The sequence below is a fragment of the Anarhichas minor genome, unplaced genomic scaffold (genome assembly GCF_050575085.1).
Source record: "Anarhichas minor isolate MPS153535 unplaced genomic scaffold, ASM5057508v1 ptg000042l, whole genome shotgun sequence".
Taxonomy (NCBI): Eukaryota; Metazoa; Chordata; class Actinopteri; order Perciformes; family Anarhichadidae; genus Anarhichas; species Anarhichas minor.
In genome coordinates this window covers 8,476,303-8,488,221 of record NW_027466488.1, presented here as the reverse complement: position 1 = coordinate 8,488,221, position 11,919 = coordinate 8,476,303, and the positions used below count along the sequence as shown (strand labels likewise).

General features: G+C 38.7%; 2 protein-coding genes across 2 annotated transcripts; both read left to right on the top strand.

Moving 5' to 3' along the window:
* The first annotated feature begins 105 nt into the window (after nt 1–105).
* nmbb (neuromedin Bb) lies at nt 106–2,941 on the top strand. The gene is made up of 3 exons (XM_076109994.1): nt 106–2,126; nt 2,354–2,541; nt 2,638–2,941. The coding sequence occupies exons 1-3, from the start codon at nt 1,961–1,963 to the stop codon at nt 2,689–2,691; spliced, it is 408 nt and encodes a 135-aa protein (XP_075966109.1). The 5' UTR covers nt 106–1,960; the 3' UTR covers nt 2,692–2,941.
* Nucleotides 2,942–6,881: 3,940 nt separating this feature from the next.
* LOC142970069 (tetraspanin-3-like) lies at nt 6,882–11,342 on the top strand. Its single transcript, XM_076110221.1, has 7 exons — nt 6,882–7,036; nt 7,904–8,095; nt 8,322–8,396; nt 8,782–8,883; nt 9,087–9,239; nt 9,416–9,499; nt 10,201–11,342. The coding sequence occupies exons 1-7, from the start codon at nt 6,974–6,976 to the stop codon at nt 10,291–10,293; spliced, it is 762 nt and encodes a 253-aa protein (XP_075966336.1). The 5' UTR covers nt 6,882–6,973; the 3' UTR covers nt 10,294–11,342.
* The last annotated feature ends 577 nt before the right edge of the window (nt 11,343–11,919 follow it).

The window sequence follows — 11,919 nt, the reverse complement described above, 5'->3', positions numbered from 1 at the left end:
TTCTCTTGGCCCCTATGTTACATTAAAAGCCACTGTCCACCCTGCAGTGATGACATTTATTTAAAAGCAATATCGGGTGATCGAGCAACAGCAATCTGCAAATATTGAAGACCTGTCACAAGATTAGTGTGCCTACATCAGCTTTTATTAATATACAGAATCAAATGACTTAAGTTTCTGTCTAGTATTTGTTTCAGGGAGCATTTTCTCATCTGGAAATCTTTTTGCAGGAAAATTGTTACTAATCCAAAATACTGTTAAGCAATACCTTCTTTTATAGAGAATTGTAAAATATAAAGTTCTTTAAAGTAAGATGTGTGTGATGGGGATGGATTTCATGCAACCTGTTTTTAATTCTTAAAGCTAAATACCCTATAAAACCAGTAGCAAGCTCTGGCAAATTAGGGTGAATTTGCCAAACTACCAGAAATAATTTCTTGCTTACACATTTTCATGTAAATTAAATGATGTAATGGGTTTTTTGATAATTTTCTCATGTAAAGGTCACTGGGGGGGGGGGGGGTGCACACACACTGCCTCTGTGTTAAGTGGGCTTAGCGTTGAGTGTTAACCTTGTTTCTGTTTTCTTCTTCTACACAATGGGAGCACATCCCTGAAAGTGTACTTGCAGTCAAGATGAAATTGTCTGAGGCTTTCCAACGCAGCCATGTAATCATACAGTAGTACGGATCAAAATATAACCATTTGACTAAAATTGGATTTGGTCGTTGTCTCCTCTAGACCCCAAAGACCTTGATCTTGTCTGTTGTGTGGAGCTTTTTATCTCTTCCATGTTCGGACACAAAAGCATGCTTCAGTGGTCACAAATGGACATAATAAATCAAATAAGGATTAGGAAATTAAAATATCAAGCAGTCTCCTTTAAAACTGCTTTTTTGATACAACTTTGTATAGTTCTGTTAGTAAGCTATTAGTTGAAGCATGAGCTTCTACACTGCCAGCTTCTCATTTTGCTGTGTCCCTGAGTGAACAAAGCAACACCAATTAACCCCAGAAATGAATTGTGATATTCATCACCTCTTTTAAAGAAAATGCAGTGTTGCACAAAGCCACTGTTGTCCCAGTTCATCTAATCTGTGAACTTCATAAGAGTGATGCTGTGATGGTCAGACAGTCTTCTAATTAGACTGACATTCAGCTGCGCAGAATGTCTGAAATCACAAGTGTGTGTGTGTGAATGCCAAAGGTTATGAAAAGAGCAAGATGTGACCTGCAGCCCTTCCACTAAACCTGCAACTTTAGCACCCTAAAGTGACAAAGAGGCTGTCTGTCTTATCCGCTCTAAATTAGCAGTGAGAATCAGCAGGTTCTCCTGTCCTCAGAGGACTGATGGTGATCACAGCAGCATGCTGCAACTGGCCAAATGTCATGTTGCTCATTGTTGGGGGCCAGACCTGGCTTTTATTAATGGTGGCAATATACTTTATGTTGTGGCATATCATATGTGATTGGTTTCATGTGAATTGTAAGAGCTTGATGAATTTATTTTAGGGAGTTTTCGTCTAAGAAATATAAATGCAGCCTTACTCATCATCCCCAAAAACGTCTGAAAATCCCTCAACCTTTAACAGGAGAAAGTAAAATCAAATCTCATTTAATGAAACCCCACCAAACATTTGCGCACTGGTATTTTGCTGCTTGTGTAATTTGGTGTCTGAGAAGACTATTTTTTCATCAAATATTCTCATCTGCCCCGAGTTAATAAAGAGGAATCGTGTGATGCGTAAATACGCACAGCCAAAGGCTCGATCCAACACAACCTTGACTCCAATGAGTTTATTGCAGCTGGCTGAATCAAAAGTTAACTACACGCAACATAAGCAGAGCCCACCCCGCACAGGAGAGCCTATAAAAGCAGGATGCGTCTGAGCAATCCACGACCAACAGGAGACACTTGAAAATCTGCACCCTGGAGGACAGTTCGCCACTCCACGCTGAGATGAGAGGGTTTACGCTGAATACTGTTTGCCACTGTGGCTTATTTGCTGGTCTTGTCCTCTTTTCTTTCATGTCTTTCACCACTGCAGTCAGTTTTGACCTGACTGAGTTTAGGAATAAAGTTGCAAAAATTAAAGTGAATCCAAGAGGCAATCTTTGGGCTACAGGTAAGAAGAACAATCGTCTTTAAAGCTGTGGACCAGTCGGTCATATTTGTATGGAATGGAATCAAATGTCTTTCTTTTTCTCATGTAATACCCATACATTTCGTTTTACATGATAACATTGTCTGCCTCTAACGATATTGCTGTTCTTGCTGTTGTCATGTCCCTAAAAGGTTTGTTCTCCCCTTAGTTTGAGTCTATATTCACGAGCGTTGTCTTTGACTTGGCAGGACATTTCATGGGCAAGAAGAGCGTGATGGATACCCCCCTGCTGCCTCCAGCTCAGGGGCAGGGCGTCGATGCGCTGGAAGTCAGCCTTCCCGTGGAGCAGAGCGCCCTCGTGGAGCTTTTTCACGAGTTCCTGCGGGTGGCGTTGCAAGCGCAGGTGGACACACAAGAGAGCCGCACGAAAAATCAGGTGATTACCACTAGTGTGCAAACGTTTTTTTCGCGCAGAAAAATGAACTTAAATGGAATTGTTATTGAATATGATGTCATGGGCTCTCTGTTTCAGGATGCGGAAATGTTGATGAAGATTTTAGAAAGCTACATCCAAAGCAGAAAGTGATACAGAGGATGTCTGTCGCGCATGAACACGGATTCCATGTCATCTGACCTGATGGGTTAAAATAAATACGTTAGACGCAGTTTACAGTCTCCTGCTCATCATGATTGTAATTTACCGTAACTGTCTGATCATCATCTGCCATTTGCAATACACGTAAAGTTGTTTTTCTCCAATTTACTTTGATGATGATGTTTCACATTGTCTTGTCGTTAAAAGTTATTTATATTTAATAAAATAATTATTTGCACTGCTTTGACTTTGATCTGCGGCAGATACATTATGATATGTTAATGGTTCACGTTGTGAGTCACTGAAATGTTGTCGGCACACAGAAATGCTTCATTATGGCTACTCCACTATACTTGCTGTTTGATTCTTAATGGAGAATAGCATATATATGTCCTCTAGTGAGAAACGTATGACGCATTTGGGGCATCGACAGTGCACGTGGTGTTCTAAAATGAACAGGTTCTGTAATTGTGTAAATCCTAGCTTGAAAACTTTAACATTCTGTTTGCCTCCACAAGGGTCTGATACATTTGACCCCCACAGTCCTTATTTATAGGCCCAACACTAACAACTGATTGCTAAGTATGAGTAAGATTTCTTTTTCACTTTTGTACTCAAGGCATTTCCAAAATAACACTTATATAAATCCGAATAGGCATCTTATATAAATCACACTTTATAGTTTTCTGAATATTTTGACATGAAATCAATATTATCTTTTGTACTTTTCCCGTCCTTGCATAGAGGGATGATTCTCTCGATCAATAGTGGTGAGGTGAGATGGCCCATTCTTTGCCTTGGGCTAATCCATTGTAGACAAAGGGAAAGCTATTCATATCTCTCCCACAATGCCTTGACTGTTGCTTTACATCCGTTGTATTCAGAGTTGTCACTGGTGGGAGGAAACATAGACTTTAATCCACTATTCATAGTTGTGTAATCTAGATTTCTGGTTAGCTCAACAAGTTTGGCCCAGTAAGAAACTCAGAATAAAGAACAGTTAATTAGGTTCACAAAAAAATAAATGCAATCCAATACAGCAGTCCTGAAATGAATACCTTCATGAATGTTTAAATGTTGAAACTGTTTCTTTATGGTCATTTTGGAGGCTGTAATTTGTGGTGCTGTTGAATTGAGGTGTTCTGATAATCTGTCCAAAATAGTTTTCTTCTTTTTTCTATGAATACAGATTTTAAACTATAACCTTATTTTGCCAAACAGCCTTGAACATCTGTAACTCAGGTGCAGAACATTGTACATAAGTAGGTTAGACTACAAAATTGGGTACAATTTGATAAAAAATGAGCCTGTTCAGTAGGTTACATGAAATTTGAGTTAAATAAAAACATTCAAACTTGCATTCAGCTTTGATGAGGAGAGTGAGTAACTTAAGAACACATTCTTGTTTTGGTTAAAAAGGTTATTTTTGGTTACCTGTCAAAGTGCAAACTCTTCCTTTGTCTTTGCAGTGAAAACACTCAGAGCCAAATTTCAGACATTTGTATTGTCTAATAATGAATCAGCATAGCTTGTTATTTTTACTGATGCACATGTACACAAGATGTTCTTGTCTGTATTTGAATACTGAGAGAAATTTCATCTTCAAATGCAAATATTACGTCTTCTATTAATTAACTTGAAATGTCAGGCATGTTGTTAATCTGTCGCACAGTGCGGGCCAATGCGTTGATCCAATAATAGTTCATTTTTAGTTAGTAGAGTTAAGATGAGTGAGGGAACGACTGGAATGTACAAAAATTTAATATCAAAAAGATGCCCCTAATATTTCACTATACACTGAATTGTCCATCAACAATATTTATAGAGAGTCATCCAAGAGGACTCTGAACTCTCTGCTGTGATGTGATTAAAATAATTCAAATGAAAAGTTCACGTGGCTTAAAGACTCAATAGTTTAGCCATGTTGTGTATAATAGCTAATGGGGAGACTATGGCTATTAAATAATTCCAATCAGCATAAAACAACACAGCAGACGACCAGAAGAACTACTGGACTATATTCAGCAGGGAATCAAATGCCGAGTGCTCAATGGAGGCAATCTGCATCCCCCACATACATTGGCCACCTTATATATGTCCTCATCTTAAATAGGTTAAATGGGACTTTTAATACTGATATTTTCATTTTCTTATAACCGTGAGTCAAATCTGTTTTATTTTTAGATAGCTGCAATGTCATCCAAATCATGGTCTGTTATCCTAAATCGCTGCTGTGTGACAAATTTATATTTTTCAGTAAGGGATCAGTAATCTCTTTGCTTATATTTTGAGGAAAGAAAACAGCAACATGATTTACAGTCGACACGCTCTTATTTTAACTCGACACATGCTGACGCTTTGTCAGACCCTTTGGCTTCACTTTATTATAACTTGTTTCTTGGACAGTTTTGTTTCTCACTAACTTAAGCTTTGCTTGTGAATGTGATTCATACGTCATGTGTCATGTGATTTCAATTTGAACAAACACAACAGATAGAGAACATCACTGTTTATCATACAATAGTGATCTCACTCAATTTACATTCGTGCACAATCAATTTATGATGATTTATCATTTTTGTCACTAAATTGAAATGAATAAATGTCGTGTTTTCATCTGGCATGCAAAAGAGGAGAATGTGTAAACTCAACCAAGGCCTTTTGCTTTTTCAGTAAGTAAAGACCCACTCTAAACTTAACCAGTGTAATTTACCACAACATTAACCAAACAGCCATTACTGTCCATAGTGCATGGTGAGAAAGTCTGTTAATCTATGTACAAACTGTAAGTCACTCACATATTCATTGGAAGTTATATAGTTGTAAACAACTATATGTCCCAAACTGACGTTGGAACTTTTTACACTATGTCTTTGACTTCCTGCATATGTGCTTGTTTCTTTGCTTTATATTGTTCTGTGTTAATAATGACTCAATTCATAGCCAACAGGTGAAGTTGATGCATAATTCACACTACGGATGTATGTTGTGTCAACAGTGCTAGCCTTGGCTTCTACTTGAATTTGTAAGTGCTTAGTTTGAACAACCAAACGCTTACAGAGACAAATGTGTCGGGCTTTTTACGCAATAAAAACAAGGCTTCCGGCACCAGTCCAAGTCATTATGGATTGAGTGCCCCAAAGACACACATTTTCAATTGAGTAATCTATCTTGCCCTCTTAGGAGATTGATAGGTTTTAGTAAAGAAAGCAGGGGCATACCACCTTCATTCATTTCTACCACGGGACTGTGTGGGTGCAGAGCATATTTTATTATTTCATTCAGACTGACCATCTGAAAAATGTATGTAGTCATCATAAGGTTTATCATGTGGTTGTAGGGTGTTTTTAACCACCCGCTGGATACGTCTTCCTCTCATTTTATACTAGTGTGAAACCAGCGATGCTACACTGCCACCATGTGGCAGAAAAACACAATTAAATAAACCCAAAGCAGCTTCTATGCTGATGCTGCTTGTCAGTGTTTTTCAGCAGGCTTACAGTGGGACTATATGTTCGTATACGCCGTTTCTGCACAAAATGATAAAACCCTCAAACAAACCATTGCACCAGCACCAGTAGAAGCTGTAGCTTAGCTATTGCAGGCCTACTACTTAAATTGATTTCATAACATTGAGTAATTAGCACAAACAAATATTTTTCCCCAAAAACACTCAACTGCTAGACAGGCAGACCCAGACAGGTGACAATGATTGATGGTGTTAGCAATGGATGTAGTTAAGCACGTCATTCTTTGATCAACTATAACAATAATGCAATTCTTCTTCTTCAAATTATTCTCCTTGCTTATGACACATTACACCCCACTGAGTTCATTTAAATCCATCCTGTGGTGAACAAATAAAGCTAAATAACATCTGAAGGTATTTCTTAACTATTCTTTAAACACAGAATTATATGATGGCCGTGTAAGAAAGTGCAGTGATTTACTTTTATAAGTAAAAACACAGACTTCAATCAAGTTACATTCTAAATGTACATTGAATGCACACGCTGCACTGTTTACGGAGAATGCATTGTACATTGTTGCAGAGCTCAACGTTCAAATATACGCCATCACAGTTTGTTTTGAATGGTGATGTCATTGGAGCACGTGACCTTTTTTTGTGGCAATTTCATTGGTTGAGCCCAGAAGAATCTGCGCTTTGGGGGGCAGGACCACCGAAGCCATTTTATTATCATAACAGCAAAGGTGCAGGTGCATCAATATATTTTTTTATAGTCACACTTTTAATTTTGCAGCTCAAGTTACCATGGGGCAGTGTGGAATTACGTCATCCAAAACCGTGTTGGTTTTTCTCAATCTCATATTTTGGGTAAGAAAAGGATTTGTGTTTGGACAATGTGCAGCATCACAGTGAGGCCATGCAGGGATGGAGAGCATTAGCGAGCTAGCGAACTGCGCCAGAGATGCGCTGCAGTCCGCAGTGTAGCGATAAGACGAGCTGCCTTTTTTTAAGGCGGGATATCCATGGTCGCAAAGGCCCACTTTAGCTTTCACTGTGACGGGCACTAATGTGAGCAACAGTAATGTGAAGGTAGCAAAGCTACAGTGTGTCGGTAGCTGCCCACAAGTTGTAGCGATGACGTTATGCAGCAGCTGTTAGGTCCTGTAGCGGCTGCTATCTGAGCTATTGAATCATGCAATCAACAGTGTTGGATTAAGATATAACGTTACATGGATATTTAATATTGCTCTCTTCGGTTTATCTTTAAAAAAGAAAGAAAGACCACATCTCCTCCTAGGATGGATGAATCATGTAGCGATAACAAGTGGCCCAGTTCACATTGCAACAGTCTCCCAAATGTGTCGTCTTTGTTTGTCAGCTTGAGCTAAATATTATTTGAATGTATGAAATAATGCATATTTTATCTTGAAGTATTTGTTTTAACCAATTTCTTTATCTATTGCCTGTATGCTATTTTACTTTGTTCTGTCTTGAATTCAATTTTGCTTTATTGGCATGACCAGAGTTAAACACAGTAGGCTACGAGATGCACAGACTATATAACAACCAAATTACTGTACTGCACAGTACTGTATATTATAATTTAATATCATCACTAATTACAAACAGAAGAAAAGAAAATGCATTATAAGATGTAGTTTAACAATTGACAGATGAATATACAATAACAAATAAAAGTCTTTCTTTGTCTGTGCTTGGTGTGTCTCTCTGCAGGCTGCGGCTGGGATTCTATGCTACATCGGAGCCTATGTGTTTATCACATATGACGACTATGACCACTTCTTTGAAGATGTGTACACTTTGATTCCTGCTATCATAATAATAGCTGTCGGGACTCTTCTGTTCATCATCGGCTTGATTGGCTGCTGTGCAACAATACGTGAAAGCTCCTGTGGTCTGGCAACTGTGAGTGTGGACTACTGCGACTTGCACCCTGAAAATCAGCTGAATGCAGAGGAAGAGCATTTATTTTACATAGGGAGCACGAGGAAGACATAAAACAACACAACATTTGGGAAACCGTTAACTAAATGGCGCGCTGAAAAATAATTGGCAATGTGAAGTAATCATTTTATTTCTAACTCGCCTTACTAATGAGCCTCTGAACAATGTGTCTTTGTTGTCGTTTCAGTTTGCTGCCATTCTCCTGCTGGTGTTTGTAACAGAGTGTGTGGTGGTGGTGCTGGGCTACATATACAGGGCAAAGGTAAACACTGTCTCGTTGGACTACAGTTGTATTTCTATTTGTGTGGTATTGTATTTTGCGTCTGTCTGCTTTAATATAGTTTTGGAATATATAGTTGGAAGATAATATGGATAGCGTTCGTAGCATTAGGAGTTGACATTTTAGCAAAACTTAATATTTTGTTGCATCATGTTTTCGTTTCATAACTTCCTTTGCTAGGATTAATTAATGTTGACTTGTTTAGCTGCTCTCAAGTATTACAGATCCCATTGGGTAAGAGTGTTACCTACGGGCCTACATTGTAAATTAGCTTTTTAATAATGTGAAAAACTGTCCCTTAGAGATTACATATGCAATTTGCGGCCACTGAGCAGGGACAGTAACTGCTGCTGTGCTTTTGTTTTAGGTAGAGGATGAGGTGAATCACTCCATACAGAAGGTTTACAACGAGTACAACGGCACCAACACCGACGCCCCCAGCCGCGCCATTGACTATGTGCAGAGGCAGGTAAGGAGAAAAGTCTGTTGCGGCAAACATTTTACTTTTGACAGCTAAATTCCTATGTGGACCAACATTTGAATTTAAATAAATAGATTTTGTAAATGTTTTGATGTACGCATATTTCAGATCGTGAAACAAAGTTCAAATTGTGTTCTGAACCGCAGACTCTGATGATTTCCCCTCTCTATTCTTCTCTATTGTCCTGTTAGCTTCACTGCTGCGGCATCCACAACTACTCTGACTGGAGGAACACGCGCTGGTTTAAAGAATCCAAGAACAACAGTGTCCCAGTCAGCTGCTGTCTGCCCAGCATCAGCAACTGTTCCGGCACTCTCACTCGACCTGCAGATCTCTACCAAGAGGTACAAACAAGAGGCTAAAACCACAGAACAAAGTTATGGATGGCATTTCTTTTTTCTTCTTTGGCACAAACGGAAGTACAATGTAAAATGGTATCTGGTGTTATTCTTGTTTTGTTTTGTGAGAAATGTTGTTATGCCTGTGAAACTATTTTAATGTCATTCATTTTCTGTTGCAGGGTTGTGAAGCGCTGGTTGTGAAAAAGTTGAAGGAGATCATGATGTATGTCATATGGGCTGCACTCACTTTTGCATCTATACAGGTAAGGAGGAGAACTTCAATGCAACCTGAAATCATCTGGGAAAATAGAAAATATATTTAGTAGGACCGCTGATGTTGCTCAAATGGATTTTGTTATGAAGCAAATCAAGGATGGTATCTTATGGAGAAAAATGGGACAGTAATCCTAAATCTAAGAAAGGACTACAGTCAGTATCACACTGAGGTTAATTAATTCACAACAAATTGCTGCCTCACTGCAGAAAATACACATAAGGCATCTTATTCCATGAGTGTTCAAGTCAAAAGCATGTTGATTGGGAGAATAATGAAAGCTGCAGTCGTCTCTGTCAACACAAGCTGAGCTAACGGCAGCTCTGACCTAATTGTGTCAACTGATTCTCACCGTGTTTAAAAGCTCAGCATGGTTGCTGCTGACCAGGACACCGCTGCTCCCAAAGCAGCGACTAAAGGCAGCGTGGTCAATCACTTAGTATTACACTCAAACATTCTCATTATAACACAGCATGTGTCCTGTGTGTGTAAAAAGATGATGCTTTAGCATTATCTGGTTTAACATTATTTGCTTTCCACAGTGGTGGTAAAAAAATAAAGTAATCCAGGAGATCAGGACGCTTGATAAGAACTAGAAAAGAACTGGTTATTAGCTCTTGCTCGTGTTGTTTTCCTGCCAAGGACTCACATAACCGCTTTTCTTTTGTTCACTTGCTGTCTTGCCTGCAGATGCTGGGCATGCTCTGTGCCTGCGTGGTGCTCTGCAGGAGGAGTCATGACCCTGCATACGAGCTGCTGGTCACAACCAACAGCTACGCATGAGGGAGGAGGCAGACAACCAACGAAGCACTCCATAAATCAAAAGGAGCATCACCACAGTAGATTTCAGCTGTAGTTATATAAGCTCAAGCACACCTTGCACAATTCCTGATAAAGTAGCGAACACTGGTGATGTGGTTTGGGTGGGTGGGTGCTTCAAGGGTAAACCAGTTATTTATTGACATGCTTTGTAAGTTACTGTTACTTTAAATGTATTTTTTCTCCTTACAAACACTGAAATATTTACAGTGGCCAAAGTTGTATATGGCTAATTGACATTATCGATGTTGATGCAGAGTTTCTTTTCTTTTACTGTGGCTTGATCAAATTCCCCAGTGAGGATTGTGAGAAGTAATTTGGAGCGTGATGTGTATAAGAATGTATTTCCTTGTGTGCTAGTTTGCACTATGGCTGGAGCTCTGGAAATATTTCCTGGTAGTAAAGGAACATCGATGCTAAAAAGAACATGTACAGTATTCATAATAACGTGGCTAGTAAGAACCAGATTTTGTGAAAATGGAAAAAAACCTACTTTTTACCATAGACATAACAGATTCAGTGGTTTTGTCTTTACAGATTTATTTGTGGAGCAGCTTTTCGTTTTGTCTCTCAAAACCATGTTTGGAAGACATTCTTCATATTCACAAATATTCAGGTTGTGAATAATGTATGTTCTCTTTTGGTGTAGATGTTGGATGTTCTCTGAATCAGGCTTCATTAGCGAGGCATTGCCAGTATTTCAATTGTGAATCAACCTTTTAGTCTCCAGTGCTATTAGTAGGAGTATTATCAGTGTTACCTGAAGACCCGTGTATCCATAGATCCAGTTTATTACGGTCAGAGACATCCCTCTCTTTGTTAGTTATACCCCTGCTATGGAAATTATGACATTATTTTATACATTCTTGTGAATTTGTGCACCGTTTTAATATTTCTGAGCTGTTAAGTTGAACCCTAGATATTTAGCTTGTGCCGCAGAAAAAAAACATGAGAAACAAAATTGTGTGTAGACTGGAGAACAGGCAGGAGACAAATAAAGTCATACATTTCAACTTGACTGTTTAATTGCCATTTCATCCACTTAGCTTTACATGGAAGTGAGTATATTGCCAGTTAAACCATATACACAGGTAATTATTTGATATTTCATCTGTTGCATCAAACATATGAGGATGTTTAAACACATAGCTACGTCATCACTTGACATATATGACAATAGTTTCCTTTATACACACTTTTCTGTATTTTGGTCTACTCACCACTCACAGATAATTCCTAATGCACAGCAGACATATAAATACAGTATTGTAACCTTCAATCTTCCCTAGCTCACAAACATACAAAAAACATTGAAGAAATGCCAAATATAGAATGTGAGAATCCAGGCGCAAAGCCCCACCTGCTAGCAGCCTTAACACGTGTGGTTTATTTGGTGATAAATTAAAAATCCTGCACGAAGCATGGCGTAAATTACATCAATTGCTGTTGCTTATTATTATGCTACAATTTAAAGTCAGTGGCTGGATAGAGGAGTAGTTTTAAAATGGTGTTTTAAATGGCTTTGCTCACAAGGCCGCAGCCACCATGCGGGCCATCTCAGGTAATATGCTCTGTAATATAACAAAGTAT

What these genes read in the sequence shown, in the direction of transcription:
- nmbb (XM_076109994.1), top strand. Translation starts at nt 1,961, where the DNA reads ATGAGAGGGTTTACGCTGAATACTGTTTGCCACTGTGGCTTATTTGCT. An exon ending in AGGCAATCTTTGGGCTACAG is followed by an intron (nt 2,127 to 2,353) that starts GTAAGAAGAACA and finishes TTGACTTGGCAG; the next exon opens with GACATTTCATGGGCAAGAAG. An exon ending in AGAGCCGCACGAAAAATCAG is followed by an intron (nt 2,542 to 2,637) that starts GTGATTACCACT and finishes TCTCTGTTTCAG; the next exon opens with GATGCGGAAATGTTGATGAA.
- LOC142970069 (XM_076110221.1), top strand. Translation starts at nt 6,974, where the DNA reads ATGGGGCAGTGTGGAATTACGTCATCCAAAACCGTGTTGGTTTTTCTC. An exon ending in GCTCCTGTGGTCTGGCAACT is followed by an intron (nt 8,096 to 8,321) that starts GTGAGTGTGGAC and finishes TTGTCGTTTCAG; the next exon opens with TTTGCTGCCATTCTCCTGCT. An exon ending in TCACTTTTGCATCTATACAG is followed by an intron (nt 9,500 to 10,200) that starts GTAAGGAGGAGA and finishes TCTTGCCTGCAG; the next exon opens with ATGCTGGGCATGCTCTGTGC.